At 53.3% G+C, this 25705-nt stretch overlaps 1 protein-coding gene across 4 annotated transcripts in view; it reads right to left on the bottom strand.

The window, feature by feature from the left end:
• Positions 1-25705, bottom strand: part of C1H4orf50 (chromosome 1 C4orf50 homolog) — a 109163-nt gene that overhangs the window by 42181 nt on the left and 41277 nt on the right. The window contains exons 9-13 of one of the 4 annotated variants that reach the window (XM_064488196.1): positions 25555-25611; positions 22677-22859; positions 15171-15219; positions 13471-13592; positions 10286-10504 (exon numbers count right to left, since the gene is read on the bottom strand). In XM_064488196.1, the coding sequence (XP_064344266.1) occupies positions 10286-10504; positions 13471-13592; positions 15171-15219; positions 22677-22859; positions 25555-25611 (630 nt within the window). Of the gene's footprint in view, positions 1-10253; positions 10505-13470; positions 13593-13755; positions 13855-15170; positions 15220-22676; positions 22860-25554; positions 25612-25705 lie in introns of those variants that run through there. The other 3 variants (XM_064488202.1, XM_064488204.1, XM_064488206.1) reach the window with 3 other exon arrangements.

The following is a 25705-nucleotide window of genomic DNA, read 5'->3' on the forward strand; positions in this document are numbered from 1 at the left end:
ATCTCTAAAGTGAGGGCACTCTAAGGCATTAATTCATTTTATCCCTCTGCCCCCAAATCTGCCAGTTGAAAATATTCCCTGTACTATTGATCATCTTTTTCACAAAATACAAATAACTCTAGAAACTATCAGTCATTCACCATATAGTATGAGATAGTTAAACCAGATCACTTTCCTAATATTAACACAGTAAAGCCACCTGCACTGCATGACTGCGATGGAATGACTGTTCCGACGGAAGAAGGATTATGGTCATGAAGGAAGGAAAATTGTGGTCCATGAGAAGCTGAGGCTCAGAGAGGATTTGTCACCTTAGGTCCCATAGCTAGTTGGTGACAAATCTAGTACTGGCATTCTAGTCTGTCTCATTCCAAGTCGCTGTCCACTATCCTGCAAACCAACACTTGGAGGAAACTTTCATTATACAAGAAATACAAATCGGAAGCTGAGAAAAGATGTCACCTTAACTATAAGGTGAAATTTATGGTCCTTATAATAATGGCACAGATAAAGCAGCTGTATTAAATGGCGCAAGACAGATGGTACGTAATAAACACCCATCCTTCTGAGGGAAACATTTCAAAGACGAAGAGCGAGTCTGAAGTTTCCCTTCCCTCCCACCCTCCCACCTCCGCCTCCTTCTCCATCCCTGCCCGTGACATCTTCATTCTCTGACCCACCTTCCTTCCACTCCAGACCCCCAGCAATGCCTGGGACTCCTTCATGGAAGGAGCAAGCTGATGCAAAAGTGTCCAGACGCAGGAGGAGCGGGGGTGGGGAGGGGAGCTGGTTAGAATCCAGCTCCCCCGGCTGCTCTTCTCTCAGTCACTGCCCGACCCCCACAGCAAAAGGGAAAAGGAGGCTCACATTTCCTTATCCAGCAGGAGCTGCACTAAAGACAACCAGATACAGTAAAACAGGTGCTTGGAGCATCATTAAAAGAAATTGAACAATAAATTTATGCATTCATTCAAAGAACATTTATTAAGCCTCTAGTAGGTACCAGGCACATTCTAGGCACTGGGGATGCGACCATGAAAAACCCACTGTTGGAGGGTAAGAAGTGGTCAGATCCTGAATATATTCTGAAGGTAGAGCTGGCACGGTTTGCTAACCTGGCACACACACACACACAGATACAGACACACACACACACAGATACAGACACACACACACACACACACACACACAGATACAGACACACACACACACACACACACACACACAGGAGTACGGAGAAGGAGGAGGAGAAAAGAGAACAGAAGTTAAGCTCACTTTGCAGCTTTCTTTGCCCTACTGAATTCCTGCACAAAGCCACAGAAAACCAGTGAAATCCCACCTCAGCATCCTGAAAAGGCTGGCAACGGGCCCAGGCCCTTCTGCGGGCAGAGGGCCGAGGAGCACCAAACAGAGAAGGACTGGCTGGAATCCGTACAGGAGGCAGCTGGCCGTGGGGTCCCTGCCCCCAGGCTGCTCAGCCAGGCCACCACCTCCCCGATCCCAGCAACTGCTGGGAGGCCCCAGACCTGGGACTTCAGGAAGCCATCCCTTCTCACTCCACTTCCCTTCCTTAAGGGCACTTTGGGGAAAATATTCCAAACTTCCTGAAGAAAAAAATACGACCTGGCTCCTTTGAGGACTGACTTAATCCAGTCATTCTTTTCCTGGATGTCTGGGTTCAGATGTGTTTGGAAAAGTCAGAAGGGAAGCCAAGCGTTTCAGAGAGGCAGTGCGGGAAGAAAGGAGACGGTCAGAGGAGACACAAAATGAGCAGGCCCTCCAGCTGGGTGCTTTTACCGTAAGGATGACTGTTTTATGCACCACGGCCCTTGGCCCCTTCCTCCACTAAAGGCGTGTGAATTTTCCGTCGTGAATTCTGGCCTTGCTTGGAAATATTTTGTACCAATATAAAGATACTCAAGGAAGGGCAAAGGAGGGCAGTAGAGGGAGCGGAAAGCTACTGCATGCCTCTCTCGGAAGGGCACCCTTTGCAAGTGTGGTCACTTCCCATCTTGGCTGCTGTCCCACGTGGAGCACGCTCAGGCCCCGCGATGAGGGTGTCACAGGCGGGATTGGTCCGACCAGTCTCCCTCCTCTTACCGCATGACCTTGTAACACAGGGGAGCGGCCGGAGGAGGGCGCCTCCCCCCCGCACTGATGGTCACCCTGCTCACGTGACTGATTTTGGCCGTGGAATTTTGACTGTTCTGGGTCCAGGCATTAAGAGACATCGCAGAGTACTACTCAGGCATAAAAAATAATGAAATTATGTCATTTGCAGCAACACAGATGGACCTAGAGATGATCATACTAAGTAAAGTCAGACAAAGAGACAAATATGGTATCACTTCTATGTGGAATCTAAAAAGTGAGACAAATGAACTTATTTACAAAGCAGAAACAGACTCACAGACATACAAAACTAATTTATAGTTACCAAAGGGGAAGGAGAGGTGGAGCGATAAATTGGGAGTTTGAGATTTGCAGATACAAACTGTTATATATAAAACAGATAAACAATGAGGTCCTACTGTATAGCACAGAGAACTATGTTCAATATCTTGTAATAACCTATAATGAAAAAGAATCTACATATCTATAACTGAATCACCGTGTTGTACACCAGAAACTAACACAACATTGTAAATCAACTACATGTCAATTAAAAAAAAAACACTGAAAAAAAAAAGAGGCATCACATGCTCTGTCCACCAGAGGACCAGGTCTACTTGGTCTGAGAATGAACTCCAAGAATTCCAAAGAGAACGTGGTGACGGCTGGGACAGGCCTGAACCCAATCCTCAGTCTAAAGCAGGGCCTCCCTGCTGAGCCCAGCCTGGCCAGCGAACTGCCGTCTACCTCAGATCTGAGAGTGTGAGAATGGATGTTTGGGCTGGTTTGTTATGTGGTGATTTTTAAAGCTACAGCTGATTAACTCAGAGAGGTTAAGTGACTTGCCCAGAGACACACAGCCACTAAGCAGCAGCCCTGTGGCTTCCTTGCCTAGTGCTCCTCCTCTCCCCTCAGCCTGGGGCTGGGATACAGCAGCAGTGCATTCCCAGGACAGGACCTGGACGCACAGCTCAGATTATTTGGGGGGAAAAGGCAGAAGGCCACGGCCTTGGTGGAAACCAGTATCTTAATCACACTGGTGAGCAGAAACAACCACTCTGCCCAGGGATGCTCCCAGGCCAGGCTCGGGGACAGCTCGGGCTCCTGGGTTAGGCTCAAAGGTGCATGGGGGTGGGACATGGCCCTCCAGCACTTCACAAGTTGGAGGGCCAGACTGGGAAGACCTCGGGGGCTCCCCGACTCCTCCAAATCACAAAAAGATGCCCATGCCAGGTGGTTGTAGCCTGCAGACTGGTGTGAACCTGTAAGAGGCACCACCTTCTCCAGACAGGCACAGTCTCTTGGCAAGGAGAAAGCAGGAGGATTTCCACCATACACTTTGTTCAGTACACAACATGAACAACCAGACCAGCAGCCCTGGGAGAGTGGGGAGGTTGACAGTTTAGCTCCTGCTGTTTGGCCATGGATCCCACTCCCTCCACCCCCACCCCCAGCAGGTGTGCTCTGATTCCGCTCTTCTGATCTAGCTCAGGACAGCGCCAGCACACAGTAGGCCTGAAGTAGTTGGTGTTTATTTGATGAATAAGCCGTTAGTAGCAATAGGAAGTTGTCTACTAGAGGCCACGGGGACTTAATCCTTTAGCTTCTGCCTTCAGTCCTCCCCTCGTGTGCGTGTGCGTGTGTGTGTGTGTGCGCGTGTGTGTGTGTGTGTGTGGTAGGGGATACTGATTCTGGGGTCTGGTCCAGTGTGATGCAAACACCAGGATGCCCCAATCCTAGCGATAGGGATGGAGGAAGTGACTGCAGCAGCTGGAGGCAGTGAGAGCCAAGCCCCGCCCCCTCAACTCCCCTCCCCCTCCAGCCTCACACCTGCTTCCTGTTGCTAAATTACTCTCAGCCACCGACCGACAGAGCTGCTAGTCTTGGAGCTGAGCCCTGGAGGGCTTGCGGGCCCTAGGGAGCGTTTGGCTGAGATTTATAGCAAAGGGGAGAATTGATGTGCCTGCGTCAGGGAGGGATGCAGCATGGTGGGACTGGGAGGGAGAGCAGGGAGGGGAGGGGATGCGCTTGGGAGGGGGACTAGCTCTTGGCAGTAATCCATGTGAGGAGCCTCCCGGAGCTGGGCAGTGCAGCAGGCGAAAGGCTTAGGAGCAAGGCTGGCCTGTGCTGGTTCTGACAGCTTTGCGCCAAGAAAACTTACGGCAAAGCCAGGGCCTCAATATGCTTTTCCTTCTGTAAAGAGCGAGTGATAGCACTGAGCCCAAGGAGCCTGGACAAAGACACTCTCAAACCCGGGGAGAGGCTTTCCGGGAAGAGGGGGACCGTGGAGTAGGACCAAAGGCCCTGGAGGGGATGGTAGGGGCTCGAGCTGGGCGGGGAGGGTCGGGGACTTCGCTCCTGTGGCTGTGAGTGCTCAGCTCATGAAGAAAATCTCTCTGCAGGCTCCTTACGGTCCTGGACGAACTGGGCGGCATCAGCACACACAGACCCCGAGCAGCACCGTCACGTTCTCCTAACCTCTCTCACACCCGCCTCCTCAGCGAGCCTCTTCCATCCCAAGCGCCCAAGCACAGGCTCCATCTGCACCACCAGCGACCCGCGCCCTCGCCTTAACACCTCCACTCGCCCATTCCTGTTCATTTCAGTTTTTAAAACAACAGCAGCGTTCCCACAGAGCTCTCCGTGTCCCCGGGCCTCTTTCTAGTGCTTCACTCACTCACTCACGCCTCACAGTCACCCTAAGCCACAGGCATCCGCATTGTACAGATCAGAAAACTGAGGCACAGAGGGGTGAGGTGAGCCATAGTCCAAACCCAGGCAGGGCGTGTGTGCTCAGCTCCCGGGCCACCTGCCTGCCAGCATTAGGGGGGAGGAAGAGGGGACATGCACCTGGGCTGGGAGGGCCGTGGGCAGGCGCTTGTCCCGGCGACGTTATGATACTGTTACTGCCATTTTTACAGGAGGAAACCAAACTGTCAGGGGCCTTGGCTCAAGGCCCACAGGTGGAGAGTGATGGAGCTGGGATGTGAAGGCAGGTCTCTGTGTTCAAGGCCCACAGTCCATCCACGTAGGTACCGGCTGCCACATGGGGCCGTCTACCCACGCTCCTGTCCCCTGGCCCCTGCCAGCCCCGCTCCAGCTTCCTCTGCCCCAGCCGGGCTTCCACCCCAGGAGGAGACCAGAGCTGGGGCGTGCGTGGCATGGAGCTTAGCTCAGAGCCCTAAGTCCTTTCCTGACCGGCCTCCACCCAGACCACCACCCCCACTCTCAGGACGCCCTTCATGACTCAGCCCCAATGCCACCTTCTCTGCTCCCCACTGGCCTCCATATTCCTCAGAGCCTTATCAGCGGTGCGTCCCTGGTGGCTAGATCCCAGCTTCCCTACATGGCAGTCACTCAGGTCCATGCATCACCCTCCTGCCCAAGAGGTCAGTGCCTGCGGGATGGAAACACAGATGGTCCCTCGCTGGGGTCAGGAAGGGAGTGCCTGTTCACTGACTCCCTCGTCCCAACTCTGATGTATCCGCTCCTTCTGCGAGCAGGGCCCCATCTGTCTAGTTCATCACCTCAAACCAGGCCAGCCCACGGCAGGGGCCCAAAAAGTAAACACTGAGCTGAATCAGCACATCTTAGGGAGCAAGATGGCAGGGACCCCCCCCCAAGCATCGCAAGGGGGAGTGAAATCCGGACAACCTCAAAGGGGGAGGGGTGTGGGGGTGGGCAGGGCTCTCAGAGTGACAAAGGCTTCCCTACCCTGACCCAGCGATCCCTCTTCTAGGCATCTGCCCACAGGCGAAGTCACACATGGGGGACGAGATGTCTGTACAAGCATCTTCAGACAGCACTGGTTCTAACAGCAAATGATCAGAAACAACACAGACCGTTCATTGAAAGGGGGCTGGTAAAATCCACACAGTGGGAAACAGTGCAATGTTTACAAACTGAATGAAAAATTCATGTTCTGATGGGAACTGATCACGGAGATGCATGGACTGTAAAAAGCAGAGCACAGGGCAGAGAGTGGCACGCCTCCGCCTGGGTGAAGGAGGGGTGTGTGGGAGCCGGTGGGTGAGGGCTCGGCATATACAGGGCGCCCCTGGAAGTGAAATGGAGCAGGACCCTGCAGGGCCTTCCCAGGACAGACTCCCCCCTCCCACGTCCTCCGCTGGACTCCTGCTGTAGAAAAACTTCAAAGTATAAGTTTAATTAGAGAAATAAGGAAATATCGAAACAAAGGAAAATAGTCAAGCAAAACAAAATAATAGTTTAGTCATTAAACAAAGTCGAGGACCTTTAGCTCCCCGTCAAGGGCTATAGGTCACGCCCTGAGCCTTCTCCTCTGAGCCGTCGTGTTGGGCCTGAAACCCCCACCAGGCGGAAGAAAGTAACTACAAGATGACCAGACTGTAGCCATGACAGACGCTGCCACAATTCCAAGAACTAGCCTCCAGGAAATGGGAACAAACCGACCCTGGAGCTGGGCTTAAAATGAACAAGATGACGCTGATCAGACCCCCGCACGGCTCACTTCAAGACGACCGTCAGAGCCGACCGCGCAGTTCTGCACGTGGCCCCCTCCCTCCGCCTGTGCCCCCTGAGACTCCCCTTTAAGAGCTCTTGCCCACTGACTGGCAGAGGGGGGAGCTGGCCCGTGGACAGGAGTCGGCTCCCCACCCCCTCCTCTGGATGCGGACATCTGGAATAAAGCAAACTCTCCTTTTTACCAACACCCACCTCTCTTTGCGTTGGCTTTCCAGCGGTGAGGAGCCTAAGAAACCTGGGGTCACGTTCGTCTCTGGGGACGGGAACCGGGAAGAGGGTGGGAAGGAAATCTGCACTGCGTGGACCTCTGTGCTTTCTGAATTTTGAAGCAGGAAAATGTCTTCCCTCCACTAAAAACGCAGGTTCAGTGGAACAAGAAAGTCGCAGTAGGATTTCAAAAAAGCAACACCTTCCACTGGGGGATTATAGAAAGACATGTGTGTCCACCCCTGTTTCTTACCCCTGGCCCTGCCCTGGGCCTTTTCCCATGCGTTGCCCCTGCCCACAAAGCCTCCGCCCCTGGCTGGGCCCTGCTCATCTCCTAGGCCCACTTCGGCTGGCACTTCCCCCAGGAAGCCCTCCCTGACTCCTCCCTCGTTGGTCAGCCACTGCTCTGTGCCCCTGGACCCAGCATTCTCCTCCACACCCTGCCCCTGCCCCTTAGTCTCAGTCCATCTGCACAATCTGTCCCCCCAGGAGCCTGGAGGATGGGGACCTGGAGTGAGATCCCTGAGACCCAGCCCCCAGCCCCTCACCTGCCTAGGCAGGTGCTCAGGAAATATCTGCTGGACAGACTGCTTTGTCACACTAGGAAGATGCCTCCCAGAAGAGCCTGGCAGTGAATCAGGCACAGGGAGAGACTGTGCTCAGCACTTGAACCACCGGGCTCGCAGCATTTACCTCGCTGTGTCCAGGGCTCCGCTTTGCATGCTCAGCCAGGCACCTCCAAGAGGGCCACCACTGCTGCTTGCTGACAGCCCATCTGACAAATTGTTTTCTGCTGCAGCGGCTGGGCTGGCCCATCTGGCTGGTCTCCAGAGGCCTCGGGTCACTCACGGGGGCGTTCCTGGCACATGGGGTGGCCACAGCCCCCTCCTGCAGGCCAGGTTCCTGCCAGATCCCACTCGGTTGCCTGAGCACGTCCTGTCCCCAGCCTGGGAACATCTGACAGGTCGAGCCCTGGCTGCATCAGGCCCACCGAGGGGGCGGCAGGGGAACACGGGGCCCCTTCCTAGGGCTGCAGTGCACAGCTGAGATCAGGACAATGCCAGTCCACCATCCACCATCACAAAGTTTCCACCAGAAGGAATCACAGCACAAAGCAACGGCCCAGCTCGAAGAGATCCAAGGTGCCAGCCGCAGGCAGATTCACGGCTCGGGTTAATACGTAGCTCCTGGCTGCAGAACGTAATTTATTATTGAATCATCCGGTTACGCTGCACAGATCGCGGTGGCTCCTTTAAATGGATTTGCGGGTCGCCTCTCTGCTGAGGCCCACACTGTCAGCAGAGGCCTGAGGGAGCACTTAAGTGACAAGACGAGATGTCTGAACCTGGCGGGAGTGTCTGGAGACCAGAAATGGCCTTGACTGCCTGGGGCGGGCTCGGCCCCGCGGCCAGCTGCTGCTCACCCAGCGTCACCGGTCCAAAGACGTCTTTAGCGTCTTCCCAACGCTCAAAGCTAAAGGCGTCTTCCCAGATAGAAGGGGGGAAGAGGCCAATAGAGGGGAGAGCAAACCAACATACCGACCAGCTCCAAAGGGCACCGAATGATAGGCAGTTATGGGTTGAACTGGGAAAAGTGATGACAACAGTGGTTTCCAATCTGGGGCCTCCTTGGGCAGCGGTGATGGGGCTGCAGGGTTTCCAGGAGGTCCCAGAGGTCGGACGTGGGCATCTACTTTAGTTCCATTTCCCAGCACCTACTCGGGACCTGGCGAGCACATGATGGTTAAATTAAATGCTTACGGAACAAATGAATGGGCAGGTCCATTGAGAAACCAAAGGAATCGTGGACTTGGTGACCCATCACACATGCTGCGGGCTAAAGAAGACGATAGCCGCTTGACGAGCAGATGCTCCCTCACTGGTGTGCTGTTCTGACGGCTCTGCAGCTCCCCGGTTTTCCTCAAAATAAATCCATTCATTTCATCACTGCACTACGATTCGGTACATAATAAGGTGTTCACACTGAGGGAAGCTGGGTGAGGGTGTGGGAACTCTCCGCACTTTCCACAGCAACATAAAAAGTTAAAATCCAGTAAAATAAAATCAATATCCTTTGCCTACTGCCCCGGGAGCCCTCGGTTTCTTGTTCTGGTCCTTCCTCGCCCTTACATGACAACCGCTCCCAAGAGGGAATGAAATCAGGACGGTAACTCTGACCTTCCCGCTAGCTCGTCACCTGCCCCTCCCGAGGAGGGAGATGATGTCTCTGATGGGTGAGCCTGGGGACAGGGTCTGGGCGCACGCAGCCCAAGGCCCTTTGACTCTCTTCCTGGGCCCTCAGGATGGAGGTGCTCTTCTCCCACATTTGGGTCCCACACCTGGGTCAGGGGAGGGTCCTGTTCCGATTGGGGCTGAAGCAGTGACTCTTTGCTTGGCAAAGGGCTTCTCTGCACTCCCCCTCTGGGGGCAAGGCCTAAATTCAGTTTCATGCCTCAGAGCCTTTGCATTTGCCGTTCCCTGTGACTACAACACCCTTCCCCCCCTCACCCAGGTGCTGAACACCTGGTTGGGTCTAGGGACTCTGCTCAGCTGTTTCTTCCTGAATGACCTCCCATTCCCCAAAGTCAAGCAGAACTGGCCCTTCCCTTTGTCTGCCTTGTCACGCACACTTAACCACAGCTGCGCTGTGAGCTGTCTACACATTCATCTCTCCTGTTGCCCCGTGAGCCCCCCGGGCAGGGACCGATGTGGACTCACCTCGTTCTCCCTAAGTATCATGTTGCCTGGTGTATATGAAACGTCCATAAATGTCTGTTGAATGAATGAACTTATCTGAAAGTCTGGATTCGTTTTCATGTTTAAAACTGTACAATATATAATTATTTAAATCAAGCATTTCATCGGTAGACGCAAATTGGAGTGACCCCAGGGGCAAGAAAATAACGAAACAGTTCTTCGTGGCTGACAAAGTTAGGAGCTATTAGATCAGCCCAGGGCCTCCCCACCCCCTGCACTGCTGACATTTGGACCGGATGACTCTTTGTTCTAGGAGGCTGTCCTGGGCACTGAAAAGTGTTTAGCAGCTTCCCTGGCCTCTAGATGCCAGTAGCAGCTTCCCAGTTGTGACAATAAAAATGTTTCCGGATGTTGCCAGGTTTTCCCCTGGGGTGGGGTAGGGGTGGGGTATCACGCCCAGTTGAGAACCTCCAGGCCAGTCGCTCAATAGTTTTTGGTGCAGGAAATATGCCCTTTGCTGCCTTGACATTGGCAAAGCCAGACTCCTAAGAATTTGCAAGCCCAGTATTTCTCCAGAGCTCTGACAACCAACACAGATCCCAGCGCCACAGGCAAAGCCGCTGGCCACTGAATCAGGGTTTTGATTGCTACCAATTTCTTAAAACGCTCTCTGAAAGTTTTGCTTCAAATATTTATGGCGTCTGTGAAATGGCCCCGGAGAGTGAGTGGTCTTACTCAATTTATAACTCCAGCGGTGATTTATTGACCTGGGAACTGCGGCTGATGCTTTGTCTAAGCTCTTGGTGCAAAGTCAGGATCCTCTCGGGGCTCAGGAGTTCGGGGGATGGCGGGAGGGCGTTGGCTTGGAGGACAGGGCAGGTCATTCCGCCTCGTTCCTGCAGACCTTGTAGAGGGAGCCCTGGTTCCCCAGGGACTGCAGCCAGGCAAATTCCAGGGTCAGGCGTCGTTCCTGAGGGCCCGGGAAACTGGAGGGAGGAGGACAAGGAGATGGTCTCCGCTTCTCTACGTCCACAAACCCCTCCCATCCCCCGTTCTACCCAAGGAAGAGACGGCAGCAATACGAACACTTAGAACTTTCTGTGCCCAGCACCTTCTATTATAGTTCGCGGAGACACAGGCCATCAACGCTGTGTGAAGCGGAGACTGGGGAGGTGGAGGCTCGAGCCCCACGTCATCGAAAGGCCTGACAGTCACTGATGGTCTCCCCACAGAGTGATGTCCTCTATCAATTTTGTTGTTCACGGTGACAAGAGAAGGTGACCTTCCCGTGAAAAGGAGATCACTGTCTGCTGGATGCCAACCTCATGCTCCCTTCTTTTTTTTTTTTTTCTCTAAGCTCAACCATAAAATGATGGTGACATGTGATAAAGTTAGTTACTGCCCTTCAAAAATGACCTCATTTTGCTTATAGGTCACTAACCCGCTGGTGTAGTTGTTTAAAGAGTTCATTTTCACCGCAGGAAGCTCTTACCCAAAGCCAGCCCAGATAGATGGCTTGCAATCTGTTTTTCTGCAGGCCAGAGAGCTCGGCTCCTGAATGCCAGTCACGACCGGACAGAACCAAGGCCGCGGGCGAGACGCAAAGTTGGGACGAGGACGAGGTGACTGCATGACCTTCTGGAGAACAGCCCACCGGCCCCCTCCCACCTCCTCATTATTTATCCAAATTCACCCTCCAAGGCCTCCTCTGGGCCAGGAACTGTTAAAGCATGGGAATAAAGGACACTTAAACTGACCCTTCTGCCATCTCGTTATAAAGAACCAAAAGTATCCTGTGGGCTTGAAAGTATGTCCAATAGAGAGAGTTCTGATCCAGTGGCGTCTACACTGTGGTGAGAACTTCGAAGAAGGTTGAAGAACACTTGAGAAACTCAGAACCATAAGATTAAGAGGCCCTTCAGTTCATCCATTCATTCAGCTGACACTCCTACGGTTTCCTGAAAAGCTTTGCTGTGAGTTTCTGGCCAGTAGCCCTGAGAGCAGACGTTGGAGGGTTTTTGTTTCACATTAAACTCCAGATTGGAACGCCAAGGGGGGCAGGAGAGACAGCTCTTATCCGCACCCCCTGCTCCCCGGAAGGCCAGCACGATCTGGACACGTAATGACCAAGCGCCAGCCCTAGGGCCAGGCTGCTTGGGTTGGAAGCCCAACCCTGCCTCTCACGAGCCGTGTGACCTGGGCTAGCTGGTCGCCTCCTCGGGAGCTCATCTTCTCTCCTAGGTGAAGCAGGGCTGACGCCCAGGTCCAGCTGGTGCGCCCACTGTGAGTGCCGGATAAACTGATGCACTGCACACAGGGAACATTCAAGAAATGGGGGTGGGGTTTTCTTCCTCAGCTTGTTCTTGTCAACCCCACCATCAAGATCTCCTAGACTCCTCTCCCCTTTATGCTACAGCCGCGTTTAATTGCTTGCCATTCCCCCAGGGCTTCGGGGGAGCTGGACCCTCTGCCTTTGCAGGCATTGCTCCCTGTGCCTAAAATGCCTTCTACCTGCTTTGTGATAAGGTAGGTCAAAGATCAAAGGTCAGACGTAATTTCCCTAGAAAAAGATCAAAGCTGGAAAGAAGTTCTCATTACTAAGCAATAAGCCTGTAGACAAGTAATTCGAAATGAAAGTCACCCACCAGAAAAAAAAAAAGCTTAAGAAGGTCAGTAACAATGGCTGTCATTCACTGAACATCACCTTGCATCAGGCGGGATGGTAATTACATGATGTGCACGATTTCATTGAATTGATCCAAAGACCCTGAGAGGTAAATATCAACTCCATTTGTTAGATTAAAAGAATTCATATAAGCATGAAGGCAGGTGAGAAGCCACAGGAATAAAAGGCAGAAGAAAACCAATAATAAAAGGTTGAGATAAAATGCTAAGAATAAGATCAGTTTCCCCCTGAGCGATGGCTGCTTTTATTCCCCTTGAGCATCTCTTATGTCCCAGACATGTATTCAACTCTGCTTACCTGATTTTATCCTCACAACAGCAGTAGGCGGCATTATCCCCATTTTACAGATGAGGAGACTGACGCACAGACATAGTAAGTAATCCGCCCCGCATTACCAGAATTACAGCTGAGATTTGAGCTCAGGCCTGGCAGACTCCAAATCTCATAAGTAAAATAGGTTTTCTCTGGGAAAACAGAGTGCTGCTCTGGGTCCAACTGATTAGGACATTTTGGACCAAACCTCCAGTAAGTGCAAGTAGGACAGTTGGACAAAATATAGCAAAACAGCTACTGAAAAGCATCTGAGAGCTACAAAGACTGTGAGGATTTGTGGGACTTAGATTTGAAACAGGAAAGAAGCCAAGAGGAGCTGGTGCAGAACTGAAGGCTGTATCTCCCCTCCAAGTGAAGGCAGAACTCATGTGTGAGGGAGGCAGCTGAGAGGTGGAAAGCTAAGCAGAATTTTTGACAGCCTCATGGGGAGGGCTGGGGCCAGGGGAAGGACACTGATAAACATTACAGGCTTTTGCTGGGGACCTGGAAAGGCTGTGCCCTAGGAGTAAGAGTGAGCGAGAAATAAAGCAGGTCTCATAAGTACTAAACTCATCTCTGAATCAGTTCTGATGTGAGAAACAGAGGAAGTTCTGTCTGGATGAAAACACTCAAACAGAACCTCAGATTCTGTCTTCAAGTTTTCATGCATGATGTCTAGCACTCGGTGAAAAATTACCAGACACAGAGGACACAGTTTGACAAAACCACAAAATTAAAAAACATAATAAAAAGAGACTAGAAGGGGGAACCAGCAGGGAGCTTTGTGGTGTTGGTCATTTTCTAGTTCTTGACCTGGTGGTGGCTTTATGGGTGTGTTTCACTTCATAACAATTCACTGAGCTGTACACTTTCTAGTGTATCCTTTTCTGTATGCGTGTTGTACTTTCAGTAAAAATGTTTACTTAAGAAATTAAGTGACTGATGTCCTCTCACCTTCAAAGAATCCAGTCGAGCTGTCTGTACTGGCCACTCAGTCTCAGGAATAGGCCAGGACTCTGAATGCAAAGGTCTTTGGAGGACACTGTCCATTTCGGGATTCAGGAGGTACTTCTGAACTAGAAGAGAATATTCTCAGTCAAGCCTCAACCCAGAAATCTACTCTAAAAATCAACAAGTCTCTGAGCCTTTTTCATTCTCTTTCATTCCCTGATCCCCTCAACCCACGACAGAGGCCCTCTTGGATGCCTCTGAACTCTCTGAGTGCCACATCCACACCCCTCTGATGGTACTATCATGGTCTTGGGGTACCTTAGAAAACTGCCTGCTTCACCTTCCATCACACGGCTGCAAGCTCCTTCAGCACAAGGACCACCACCTCTGCAGGGCGACACATCTTTGTAAGTCCAACACCTACCCGGGGTCTGGCACAAGGCAGCCTCCCAGAAATGCTAAATGAGTAAGTAACTAAATCAATCTAGTGCATTTCCTTCTTTTAAAAGTGAGGAAGCTGAGCCCAGAGAAGGGAGAAGACTTGCACAAATTAGTGGCAGAAGCAGGACCAGCCTCTTTTTATGCACCTCCAACTGTGAAAACAGAAACCAACCCAGACTGTGGAGATAGGAGATGAAGGTGCAGGAGGGCAGGCCCATCCTGCCCAGCAAGAAACTGAGGACAGGTCTCTCTTCTTGTCTGTTGGCGTCTGGCAACGTGCCAAGAACTAACGCTTCTGAAAAAGGTCGAGTTATCTTCCTTTTAAAGAGGAGGGTCTGGGGCTCAGAGAGGTTAATGAACCCATTCAAGACCATACAGCTAGTAAGAGCAGAATCTGGTCGTAAGAGTCGCCAATGAGCGATTATCAAGAGCGGCTCAGTCACCTAACGGTAACGCCGTCCATGCTTTCTTCACTTTTACTCTGAGCACCTGACGTCAACATAGCCCTAAGTAAATCCTTGGGCCCCCCAGCACCCCCCATGCTGACAGTACTCCGCCTGATAAAACAAGGCCCAGGGAAACTCTGGCTGGCCAGAGAGCATCTTAGTTTTCTTTTTAACAATAAAAATACTAGAACAACACCAACAACAAAATCCCCCATCTAAGGAGGTTACCAACTAAATAACCATGGTGTATTTGAATTTATCTTCGAGCCCAAGTTGCCATTCACCCACAGACGTTCACTTGCAGTCTATCATCACAGCCACCCAATGCATTCCACTTCCTACCCTTTTTTTAATTTAGTAGAATGCCACCATTTCTATGCGACCACGTGGCGCGTCTCAGCATCGTTTTAGCGGCCGGTATTTCATACTCAGTGGACACACGGTAATTAACAATACCGGAGTTTTCCCCACGATTTTTCACTATTACAAATACCCCGGCATGAATACACTTGTCCACTGGGCTTTTCCACACATAGAATTATTTACTTAGGATAAATTTCCAGGAGTGAAACTACCGGGCTGTGAGCTTGGCCACTTCTGCAGCGGCAGTATTTTGCTAATGCGTGGTCCTTACGTAGGGAAGTGAACAGGCAGAGCCACGCGGGGAAGAGAGGGCGAGACGGCGGGGTCTGGTCCCTTTAGTCGTCTGCACTTGACCGTGGTTGTTTTCCTACCCTCATCCACCTGTCAGATTGTCCTGCTGGCCTGGACTGTGTCTGAGCACGCAGGCTATTCCCAAATGAAAATCGCACTGACCTCTTACAACTGCTGTCTTCTCAGAGTCGACGTCCAGGTGGTGGCTTGTCTGGAAGAAAAGACATCTCAGCATTTACTCTGCATGACACAGGAGGGAAAGCCTTACACAGATGACTACAGCTGGAAAAAGCTGCCCCCACCACTCCTGCAGAAAGTGCATTCTGGGACCAGATCCGCTCCTCCCCCGGTGTGCGAAAATGCAGGCAGGACCCCTCCTTCCTCCACCCACAACCCTCAGAGGAGTCCAGGATTTGCTCCTAGGGAATACAGGCACGAGGAAAAGCTTCCATTTTCTTTACTCCAAATTGAATCTCCAGACAGAGATTGATAAATGTGTTTTTAAAACTGCTGTTCCAAGAGCTGGGAAGCCGGGAAGAAGGAGACAGCTGGACGGCAGAGCTTTCAAGAGGAATTCTCTGCACCCAGTGCGGGCTGGTTGTCCTCCCGTACCCCACAGTGCATGTCTGGAAGAGGCGGGGCGGCAGTGGGACCTTAGCTGCTCCGCCCGGTGACCCCCGACTGGTTCAAGAAGAACAACAGCTGAAGCTTCAAGGCAAGTCGGAGCTGCTTCCAGAGCAGCAGCCCAGGTCTTCCTGCCTGTTGGGTTTCCTGGTGAGGAAGGGGCCCTGAATGCAGGATCCTTTTGATACCTTTCCCCCCATCTCCGCTGTGTCCTTTAAGTTTTTGCACCAGCCACCTCCCTGCCTGCAAGAACGCTCTCTCCTTCTCCTTCTCCAGTGAGCTTTTATGTATACGTCAATACCTAAATCAAGTGCCCGCCCCTACCTCTGTGAAGTCTTCCCTGATTCCACCTGCCTCTCCCATAGCCCCTACACGCTGCACTGTGACACCTGGCCTCTGTGACTGTCCCTCTAAAATGGAATGACTAATCCAGAGCAAGGGCATGGATTATGGCCCAACCATCTTCCAATGCTACTCCAATCCCACCACCACTTACTGGGAGCCTTCTGTATCAGGCCCAGTGCCTGTTCTCTTACTGTGCTAACTGTTCTCAGAGCACTTCATTTGTATCCCCTAAAACTGTGTGTCTCCAAGTACCATGACCCTTCATACCCCAGGGCCTTTGCACATGCAGGGCTCTCAGCCTAGAGGGCCTTCACTCCATCCTTCCAGCTATTAAAATTCTTTTTTTATCCTTCAAGGCCCAGTTTGGGTGCTTCCTCTTCCAGGAAGATGCCCCCTAGTCAGTCTCCCTCTCTCTGCTCATGGCTATGCCTCAGATGAACGCTTTTGTCTGCACCCAGGTTTAGAGCCTGTCTTATTAGGTGCAGACTCCTTCAACTTGAAAATGAGGTTTCGTTGACTTTTGTATCCACAAAGTAGCCTCATGGGCACCAAACTGACTCCTGGGGGCACTGAATTCAGCAAGTGATCTGAGATCTAGAGCTCTTTCCCCGCCTTCCTGCTCCTCTTTTATCCTGTCAGCCTGGAGAGGCTCGGAGCCAGGCAGTCTCCGGTTGAGTCCTGGCTCTGACACTTACTGGTTCCGTGGTCTTGGCCAAATCAGTTGAGTTCTCTGAGCCCTGACCTCTCCATCTGCAGAGTGGGGCTACTAATATACTCCTTATAGGGTTTTGTCAGAACGGAATGAGAACGAATGTTTACTAAACGCTCCCCACAGAGTAGCAAAAGGGCAAAGGCTCGCCCTACGCACCCCACACCCCCGTCTCTCTCCCCAGGTAAACATTTGGGGGAATACTCAAAACTTCCTAAAAGGCGGGAGATAAAAAGAAAATAATTGCCCAGGTCCTTAGAGGTGCAGACCTGGGGTTGCTGGTTTGATGAATTAAGGGAGTTCAGGGCCCTCAGTCTCACTGCTCCCTGCAGGATGAGAGTCCGTTCCCGAAGGCCCAGAGAGACAGCTTGTGGGCCAATACTCAGAGGAGAGCGAGGTGTTTCTGGGACGTGGAGCAAAGAGAAAAAAGCAGGGCAAGAGGGAGTGGAACTGGCAGCTTCCTGGCCAGGTCGTGTGCGTGTCTCCAAGGCTGGGGTCTGGATGACCCTCTGGTGCTGGCACACAAGACCCTGACCTCCCCCAGCAGAGCAACACTTTGGTTCTGCCCAAAGGGACCCTACATCTCCTTTGAGTGCTTTTATGCGATGGCGCCGTGATGGGCATTTGATGTCGGGTCTTGTTCAACCCTCCCAGGGCCTTACAAGAGGTCTGCACTTCCCACCCCTCGCAACCAAGGCATGAGAGAGTGGGCAGCTTGGAGAGGCGAAGGCTGAGCACCAGGGCCACAGGGGGCAGGTCTGCGGGATCTGGGGTGTCTTGACCTGCCAGGTGAATCTCCATGCCTGGAGAGAGGACTGGAGCTCACGTCCCAGGAAGTGCAGGGCCAACCCATCCACTTCTCCGATGGGTCTTCCACTTGCTGAGCTGACCCAGGCCAGACCCCGGCGGAGGTCGGCCAGGCACACAGCCACAGGCAGGAGGGCACCCCTGTTCTACCTCCCTGGGGCGCCCAGGCATCTGCCTCCAAGGAGGGGATGACACCCACGTACAAGCAACAAAGAAGGCTTCTCATTCTTGGCTTGGGAATGACAACAGTCTATGTCCTGTGAAATCCAGAAAAAATAGGTGCCCTGGGGCTGGGGGTGGGGGAGGAAGCCAAGGGGCCCTGAGAAGATGCCCTGAGACCCGCCCAGTCAAGCCAGTTTGGGGGATGGGGTGGAACTGAGAACCCCCAGAGAGGCTTTAGGAACCTAAGAAAGGAAGGAACCTGCCTTCCCCTTGCTCCCGTCTCAGCCAAAGCCAAGGAGGCGGCAAGACCCAGTGTTCCCGGACGAAAGACACCGGCGAAGCTGGCCCGGCTGACCTCATGGAGTCCCTCTGCTTCAGGACCAGCGCCCGGGCTGGAGAGAACCAGCAGAGCTGCAGGAAGCATGCCAGGGTGGATGCAAGACTGACCCATGGACAGCGGTGGCCCAGTCACCAAGGGGTGGGCGGTACAACGGCTGAGGAAGATGGCAGCTCCAAGGGCTGGGCAGCCCCCATCCTACCACGTGTCTGTCCTTGTCGCTTAGTGGTGTGCACTGAATGTCTGTGTCCCCAAAACTCATAGGCTGAAAACTTAGCCTCCATGGGAAGGCATTTGGAGGTGGGGTCTTGGGGAAGAGTCCTCAGGTGGAAACTGCCATTATGAGAAGCGGTGTGAGAGCGCTGGTTTTTCTGCCCGCCACGTGAGGACACAGCGTGAAGGTGGCCACGCACACAATCCATCCGTGCCGGTGCCTGGATCTCTGACTTCTAGTCTCCAGAGCTCTGAGAAAGCAATGCTTCCTGTTTAAGCCGCCCAGGCTGCTGTAGTTTGTCTTTCTTCCCTCCTCCCTTCCTTCCTTCCTTCCTTCCTTCCTCCCTCCCTTCCTTCCCTCCTTCCTTCCTTCCTTCCTTCATTCCTTTCTTTCCTTCTTTCCTCTCTTTCCTTCCTTCCTTTCTGTGGGGAAGGGGGAGGTAACTAGGTCTGTTTATTTGTTTCTTTATTATTAAGTTTTTTGTTTTTTAATGGAGGTACGGAGAATTGAACCCAGGACCTCATGCATGCTAAGCACACACTCTACCACTAAGCTATACCCTCCCCTCCTGACATCACCCACCCAACCAGGGTGAGAAAAGGAAGTCGTTGGAAGCTGGACACTGACCCCAAGCCACCACTGTGGGCATGTGCACCGTCTTCCTGAAAGGGAGCTTTGGGAGCTCAGATGGACCCTGGCTCTGAACCCCAGCCTGCCCTCCTCCTGTGTGGACCAGCTCTTTGATGACTCTAAACCTCAGTCTCCTCCTTGACAAAGTGGGATGTTGGGAGAATGAAGTGAGTGAACCATGGAAAGTGCTGGCTCAGGGAAGGCTCTGTGAGTCTCAGCCGTCATCACCGCTTCCGGTGAATTAATGAACGGGCCAGGCCGCCTGTCCTGGTGGGCCCCCCCGCAGCCCACACCCCGTCCCCCCTCAGATATCTGTGGTTGGTGTGAGCCCCCTCCCAAGCAGAGCCTGAGAATGTGGGCCTCCCAGAGGTGTTTCCGTAAGGCCTCACTCGCAGGCACGCCAGCCTCAGGGCTCCCAGGACCCGCCCTCTCCACTGTGGCTCATCCCACCCGAGCCCATCAGTGTCTGCCCAGCCGGGCAGCCCTCCCGGGCTCTGAGCCAGAGCCAGTGTCTCCATCGGGAACTCCATCTGTGTTCTCTGAGACAAGAATCGGCACCCGTAAAACCCACTTCCTGCCCGCCTGCCAGCGGGAGGAGCTGCCACCACTGCCACGAGGGTCTCCGTGTCCCCAGAGCTCCGCTCAGCAGCCTGGGCCCTGAGAGTTCACGGCCAAGCCATCCGGCTGCAGACTCTGCAGCTCAGTATAGCCCACACGCCCGTGGGTTCATCCTCCCAAAGCACATCGGGCCTGTTCCAACCCCTTCAGCTGCTCCGCACTCACTGAAGAACCAAGTGCAAACACCCCCACTGGCAGCCAGGTGTTCGTGACCCTCCCGTCCAGCCTCTCGAAACTCCTCCACTCAGGAACCCCCTCCCTCCGGCCAGCCTGGAGCCCTCTTCGTTTGTTAAACACATCACCAGGTTATTTTTTCACTGCCTTATATCCGCACACTGAGGACTGGCCCTCCAGTGACAAGAGGGACTGACTCACTGAGGGCCCAGTGTGCATGTGCCAGATCTCCTGCCACCGCCCACGGTCCCCACCACGCCGCACGGGGGTCGCAGTAGCCAGGACTGCGCAGAATCCTACTGCCAGGTTCCGATCCCGCTCTGCTTCGGCCAGGTGACCTCATATATCAAATGCTGAGCTAGAAAGCCACTTACAGATGTGTGACTTTGGGCATGACTTATAACCTCTTTGAGCCTCAGTTTTCTCATCTGGAAAGGGGGCTAATGATGGCATCTTCCCCACAGGAGGACTACCTGAGTCTCTTACATAAAGCACCATGGTAAGTGGTACATGGAAGTGGCCTCTCCTAAGGCCACAGAGCTAGGCAGCGACAGAGCTAAGATTTGAACCCAGGGCTCCTGGATGTCAGAACTCCCCCATTGCCTTGACAGCTGCCCACACCAGGCCCAGGTTCCTACCCCGTGGGACATCCCTGCACAAGGGGCTCTACAAGTTATCTTGGTCCATCCCCATGTCAATTCTGCCAGGTGGGCTGTACTGTTCCCATTTTACAGACAAGCAAACTGAGGCTCAGAGTAATTCAGGTCTTGCTCAAAGACACACAACTACCCAGCAGAATAGTCAATCTCTGCCTAAGTCCTTTCTCCTCATTGTAACTTATGACGATTATTTCCCTCGTCTTCTTGTACATTTTGGCCAGTCTGGTTCACCATTTCTCCCCAGCGCCTGGCACCATGCCTGGCTCGAGGCAACAGGTGCTTAATAAATATTTGTGGAATAAAATGCAGAGCCAGGCTTTTGTGATTTGTGGAGGGCACAGCGAGCCGCCTCCCAGGTGGTGGAACTGAATTGTAAAATAATGCAAAAATGGGTCACAGCAGATTCAAAGTCACCTTAAAAGGAGGGAATGGAAGCTCATAACTGGCCGTGGCCTTTCATAAAGTCTGGGGCGGGGACACCCTAGCCGAAAGGAGGCATGTCCAGGCCCAGGAACACATCTCTATGGGAAATGAATGCATCAGGCAGATGAGACCATTAACCCTCTCTGTTCTTATTTCAGGCTCCCAAATAACCTTCTGACTAAACGTTTATTGACTTACAAATGAACAAATGAATGAATGGACTTGACTTTCCAGATAATTCCAGTATCAAGAGAGGCTCTACTGATAGCTTTCCATCCATCATTTCAGTATAAAGAGTCTGCCCAAAGTTCTGGTTCTCAGAGGAAATTAACCAGTTAGTGTTCAAGTTTATACCTCAGTCTCTGTGAATTTGGTCAATGTGAGTCAGCCTGTCCAATCCCAGTGAACAAATTGGTTCTAGTTTCAGAGCCTGCAAGACGAAGAGCAGCCCTTGGAGGGTAGAGCTCTCACTACAATGATGGCACCATCTCAGAATACAGCCAGTCCCCCACCCAGGTGACACCTGCTGCATCCAACAACTTCCCTGGAACTTTGCTTTCAGTCCTGCCTCAGCTTACACGCAGGGACTATGCCAGATCCCTAGACGAGGTGCTGACCTCTCTCCCCATCCTTATTCTGCCTCTGAAGAGGCCTGAAGCCCTCAGGCAAAGGGACAAGCACTGGACTGGGAGTCTGGGAATCTAGATCCAAATTCTGTCTCTGAACCAAGTTGCTGTGGCCCTGAGCAGTCCCTTTTCTCTAGGTTTCCACATCTTTGGCTGTGTGGTGCTTTGGACCACAGGACACCTGCGACTCTGAAGGCTGTGGGGCAAAGAAGGGACAGAGAGGGTCGGCCTGCAGAGGCCGGGCTGGGAAGGTAGAGGAGGAAGGCGCAGATCTGGTGCTACACTGCCAACAGTGGGAGCCCGTGAGGCCAATTGAGCGATTCTGGAAAACAGGGCCGGCTGTGTCCACAGCAGCAGCTGCATTTCACTCTCGCACCATCAGGAACTGAGCTAATCCAGTGCAGGCGCTGCTGGCTGCTCCCCAGTAACGGGGTTGTTCGCCCATGTGTGAGTGTGTGTGTCTGTGAGCGCGAGCAGGCTCAGCTCAGCACCCGCGAGGGCTGTGTGCACTCAGATGCCCAGGTGCTGTTCAGAGCCAGGCAGAGACCCGGGAGTATCTTTATCAAACCTGGGTCAGAACTGGCATCCCTCACCACTTGTGTTACCTGGGAGCTGTGTGACCTTGAGTGAGTCTCGCAACCTCTCTGAGCCTCTGTCTCCTCTTTTGTTGCTCATTAGCAGAGGAGATCCTCATTTGTTTAGTTTATTACTTCATTCATTTAACAAATATTCCCTGAGCGGCTTTTCCGTGCCAGGCACTAGGGAGACAGAGATGGTTATGAAATGACTCTGGCTCCAGCAAAGAGGCGCTGACAAAACTCTCCCAACAGCAGAAGGGAGACCCTCCTATGTGCCATGTCACACATATCCACGTACAATGAAAGACAGAGGGGCGTATGGCTAACCCCTGTGGTCTGTGGGACCCAGGGCAGGCTCCTGGGCAAGGTCACATGTGAACTGTGCCCTGAAGGATGGATGGGTGGCTGCAGGGCAGACAAGAATCCTGCCAGAGGAAGTGGCAAGTGCTAAGGGCCTGAGGCACACATGAAAGAACCATCTGGTGAAACCGTTGTCATGGTGCTTGTTTGACACTGAATGGAAATCACTGTATGTGTCTGTCTCCTGCATCGTGTGTGTTGTGAGCACTTTTATAGGTTAAGGATGGCCAGATCACCTCCCTAGGCCAGCCCTGAGCACAGGTTGTCCAGGGTGTGTTTCAGGCAAGGTCAGTGGACAGAGGGAGGGAGGGAGGGACACTGCAGGTCAGGCAGGTAGGTGGGCAGGTGGATGAGCCCATAGTCCCCACGGGAAGAAGAGTAGGGCTATCTGTGGGGATCTACCTCTGGGACCCTGGGAGCCAGGAAGGTGGCCGCGTACTCGGCCAGGGCTGTGTCGTTCACCATGCTGCGCGCCATCTCGGAGAGCAGATGATTCACCGCCCCATGTCTGTGCAGCTCCCACAGCAGGTGTGTGATCAGGTGGTTCCTCTCCAGGCATTTCTGGACCAGAGAAGCCAGCTTGGCCTGAAAGGGTGGAAGCAAAGATGCAGTCAGGTGGGTTCATGGTTGCAGGGCTCCCTCAGGGGCCGGATGACTGAGCTGGGACAGCGGGGCTGGGGCATCGGCTCCCGGCTCCACATCACCAGCCCTGTCTTAGCTCAGCCTCCTCCCTGCAATCCCTCCCTCCACCCAGAAGCCACAGCTGGCTTTGAAAACAAGCAGCCGCACTGCTGCCCACCTCTGGGGGCTCCCCTACTGCTGTCTGGATGCCCCCTGGGTGGGTCAGCAGAGTGGACTTCAGCCCCACCTTCGACCAGCTATGAGACCAAGCTCCTCCCTACCCCTCGACTTGCTCATCTGTACAATGGGTGCGGTTAAGGTCACCAGGACAAAAGGAGACGGTGCAGGCAAACACTCCCACAGGGCTGGCCCAGTGGGGCCCTCATGCATCAAAGGTCTTAGACTGGCCCGGTCCGTGAGCCTGTCTGGCCCCATCATGACAACCCTCCTTCTCATGCCCCCTGTTCCAGCCATGCTGGCCCACTCCGACCCCTGACACCCAGGAACTTCCTCATCGCTCCTTTGCATCTCCTACATGTCCCAAGCACAGAAAAGCCTTGTGCAGATCTGCTCAGAGGCCGGCCTGGGCACCGCCTTCCTGATGCTCAGGGCTTCAGCCCCTCTGCGCCCAGGCCCCAGCTGCCTCTTTCCCAGCAGTTAATCTTTGTATTTGCAGGTCTGTCCCCCACATAGTCTGGGGGCTTCTCAAGGTCAAGGCTGACACTCCCCTGGATCCCCGGCTCCATCCCTGTGCCATGGCTGGGCACAGCACGCCCCTGGGGAGGCACTTGTTACGTGAACCACCTGAGTGCATGACCCTTCTGCTGTGAAATGACTTCCCAGGTCTCCGCATGGAGGGAAGCATGTCCGGAGGGACTCACAGACTCTCGTCACCTCCTGCTCCATTGGAGAAGGAGGTGATGAGGTCTTCCTGCCAGAACTCCCCTCCAAGCTCATCCCAGAGGATCAGGGACGTTTGCGCTTCAGTTTCTAGGCAGTGTAGCAGGTGCCCAGTGCTGCAGGCAGGCAGGACAGGAGGCTGGGCTCCCTGGGACCCCTGGATCACACCCCAAAACATCAGGGTCTCATCCCTTCAGGCAGCATCAGCTGACTATGAATGGTTTCCCCAGAGAAAGAGGCCGTTGTTGATGGTGACAGTGACTCCACTGGGCTCTGAGAGAGACAGTGTGGCCGATGGGAAGGTTGCAGCCTTTGGCATCAGACAGAGCTGGGTTCAAGTCTTGGCCCTGCGACCGGGTAGCTCTGTGTGACTGCGGGCGAGGCACTTCACCTCTCTGAGCCTCGGTCTCCTCATCCACAGAGTGGGGTCCATGTTCCCCTCCCTGACGTGCTCGGAAACTGCGTCGTGGGGGAGGCACGTAGAGCAGGCCCGCAGCCGAGGGCGGTCAGCGCCATCAGAGTCCTCACCATGCCCCCTGAGCCAGGTCAGGAGCCACCATTCCTGTCTGCTGTTGGGAAAACCGAGGCACCAGAGGTGAATCACGACCCGGAGGAGGGGCTGGATTCCGAGCCCAGGTCGCTGAGGCTCCTTCCCGTCCAGTCCTACCTCCTCTGTGGCAGGCCTTCCCACGTGCGAGTGATGCAGTGCTGGTGCCGTGTTTTTATTTCCATCTTGCAGGTGTGAAGCACTTGGTAGTTTACAAGGGACTGTGGGCCTCATTTAAGCGAATGGTGCGTAGCAACTGACGAGGCCCTCAGAGGAGCACGGGCAGCCTCCCATTTTCGAGAGCTTCAAACTTTTCTCCGCCTCTCCGCCCATGCCATCTGTGGACGGCCAGAAGAGGCCGTGAGAGCAGCCAGGAGGGAATTCCCGTTATTTCAGGCTGGGTGCACTCGCCGAGTCAGCGGGGTCCCGGGGCTCAACCACGTCCTTCCAGCCCCCAGCCCAGCGAGCTCCTGGCCCACCGCGCCCGGAGAGTAGAAAGGGCAGCCCCTCCAGGTCCACCGCCCAAGTCCAGGTGCCACATTTGAGAGTAAACGTCTCATCTCAACCAGACTACACGTCTGACTAGCGTGTCGGAGCCTGTGAGCCCGTGCTGCCACTTCTGGGGATCTGTCTTCAAGAAACGTCTTGAAATGTGGGGAACCTTTTCTAATAAAAAATGTGCATCATAGTATTTATACACAATAATGTGTGTGTGTATATATATACACTATATATTGTGTGTGTGTGTGTATATATATATATACACAATATAACCCCCCCATATACATACACACAGTAATGCAAAAGAGAGAGGGAGGGAGGGGAGGACAGAGGGAAGACGGACAGACTGACGCGAACACCCCCGAGGATCTGGCGGTTTATGAACTGGGGTGTCTCATGCTTTACACTCCAGCCGGACAGCAGCTTCCAAGGCTGGCAAAGGCAGGACAGCTCTTACGTCGGTTACACACTTAAGCGGGGAAAGCGGGGCACAGACACACGGGAACAGTGGGAGCTCAGACACATGTAAAATGCACTGGAAGAAAATACATGAAAACGCTGAATGCAAATGGGAACTCAGGGTGAAATCTGTCTCATTCTTCTTTCCAGTGTTTTTATATGATAGAGATGGGCTACATCGTAGTGGGGAAAGTGCTAAGCTCTCCTTTCTTCTGAAACAGACACTTCAGATTGATTTCACACACACATTACCTTCAAAGGCGTCACAGCCAAATTTGCCTCGTGGTGCTTTTTCTGAAGTTCGTCAAGCTGAAAGAGAAGCAACATTTTTGAGAACCATCGTTCACCCAGCCCAGCGCTTCCGCGGTGAACTGCGCTCAGAGAGGTTGGCTTTCGTCCCCTC

Source organism: Camelus dromedarius, chromosome 1, assembly GCF_036321535.1.
Source record: "Camelus dromedarius isolate mCamDro1 chromosome 1, mCamDro1.pat, whole genome shotgun sequence".
NCBI lineage: Eukaryota > Metazoa > Chordata > Mammalia > Artiodactyla > Camelidae > Camelus > Camelus dromedarius.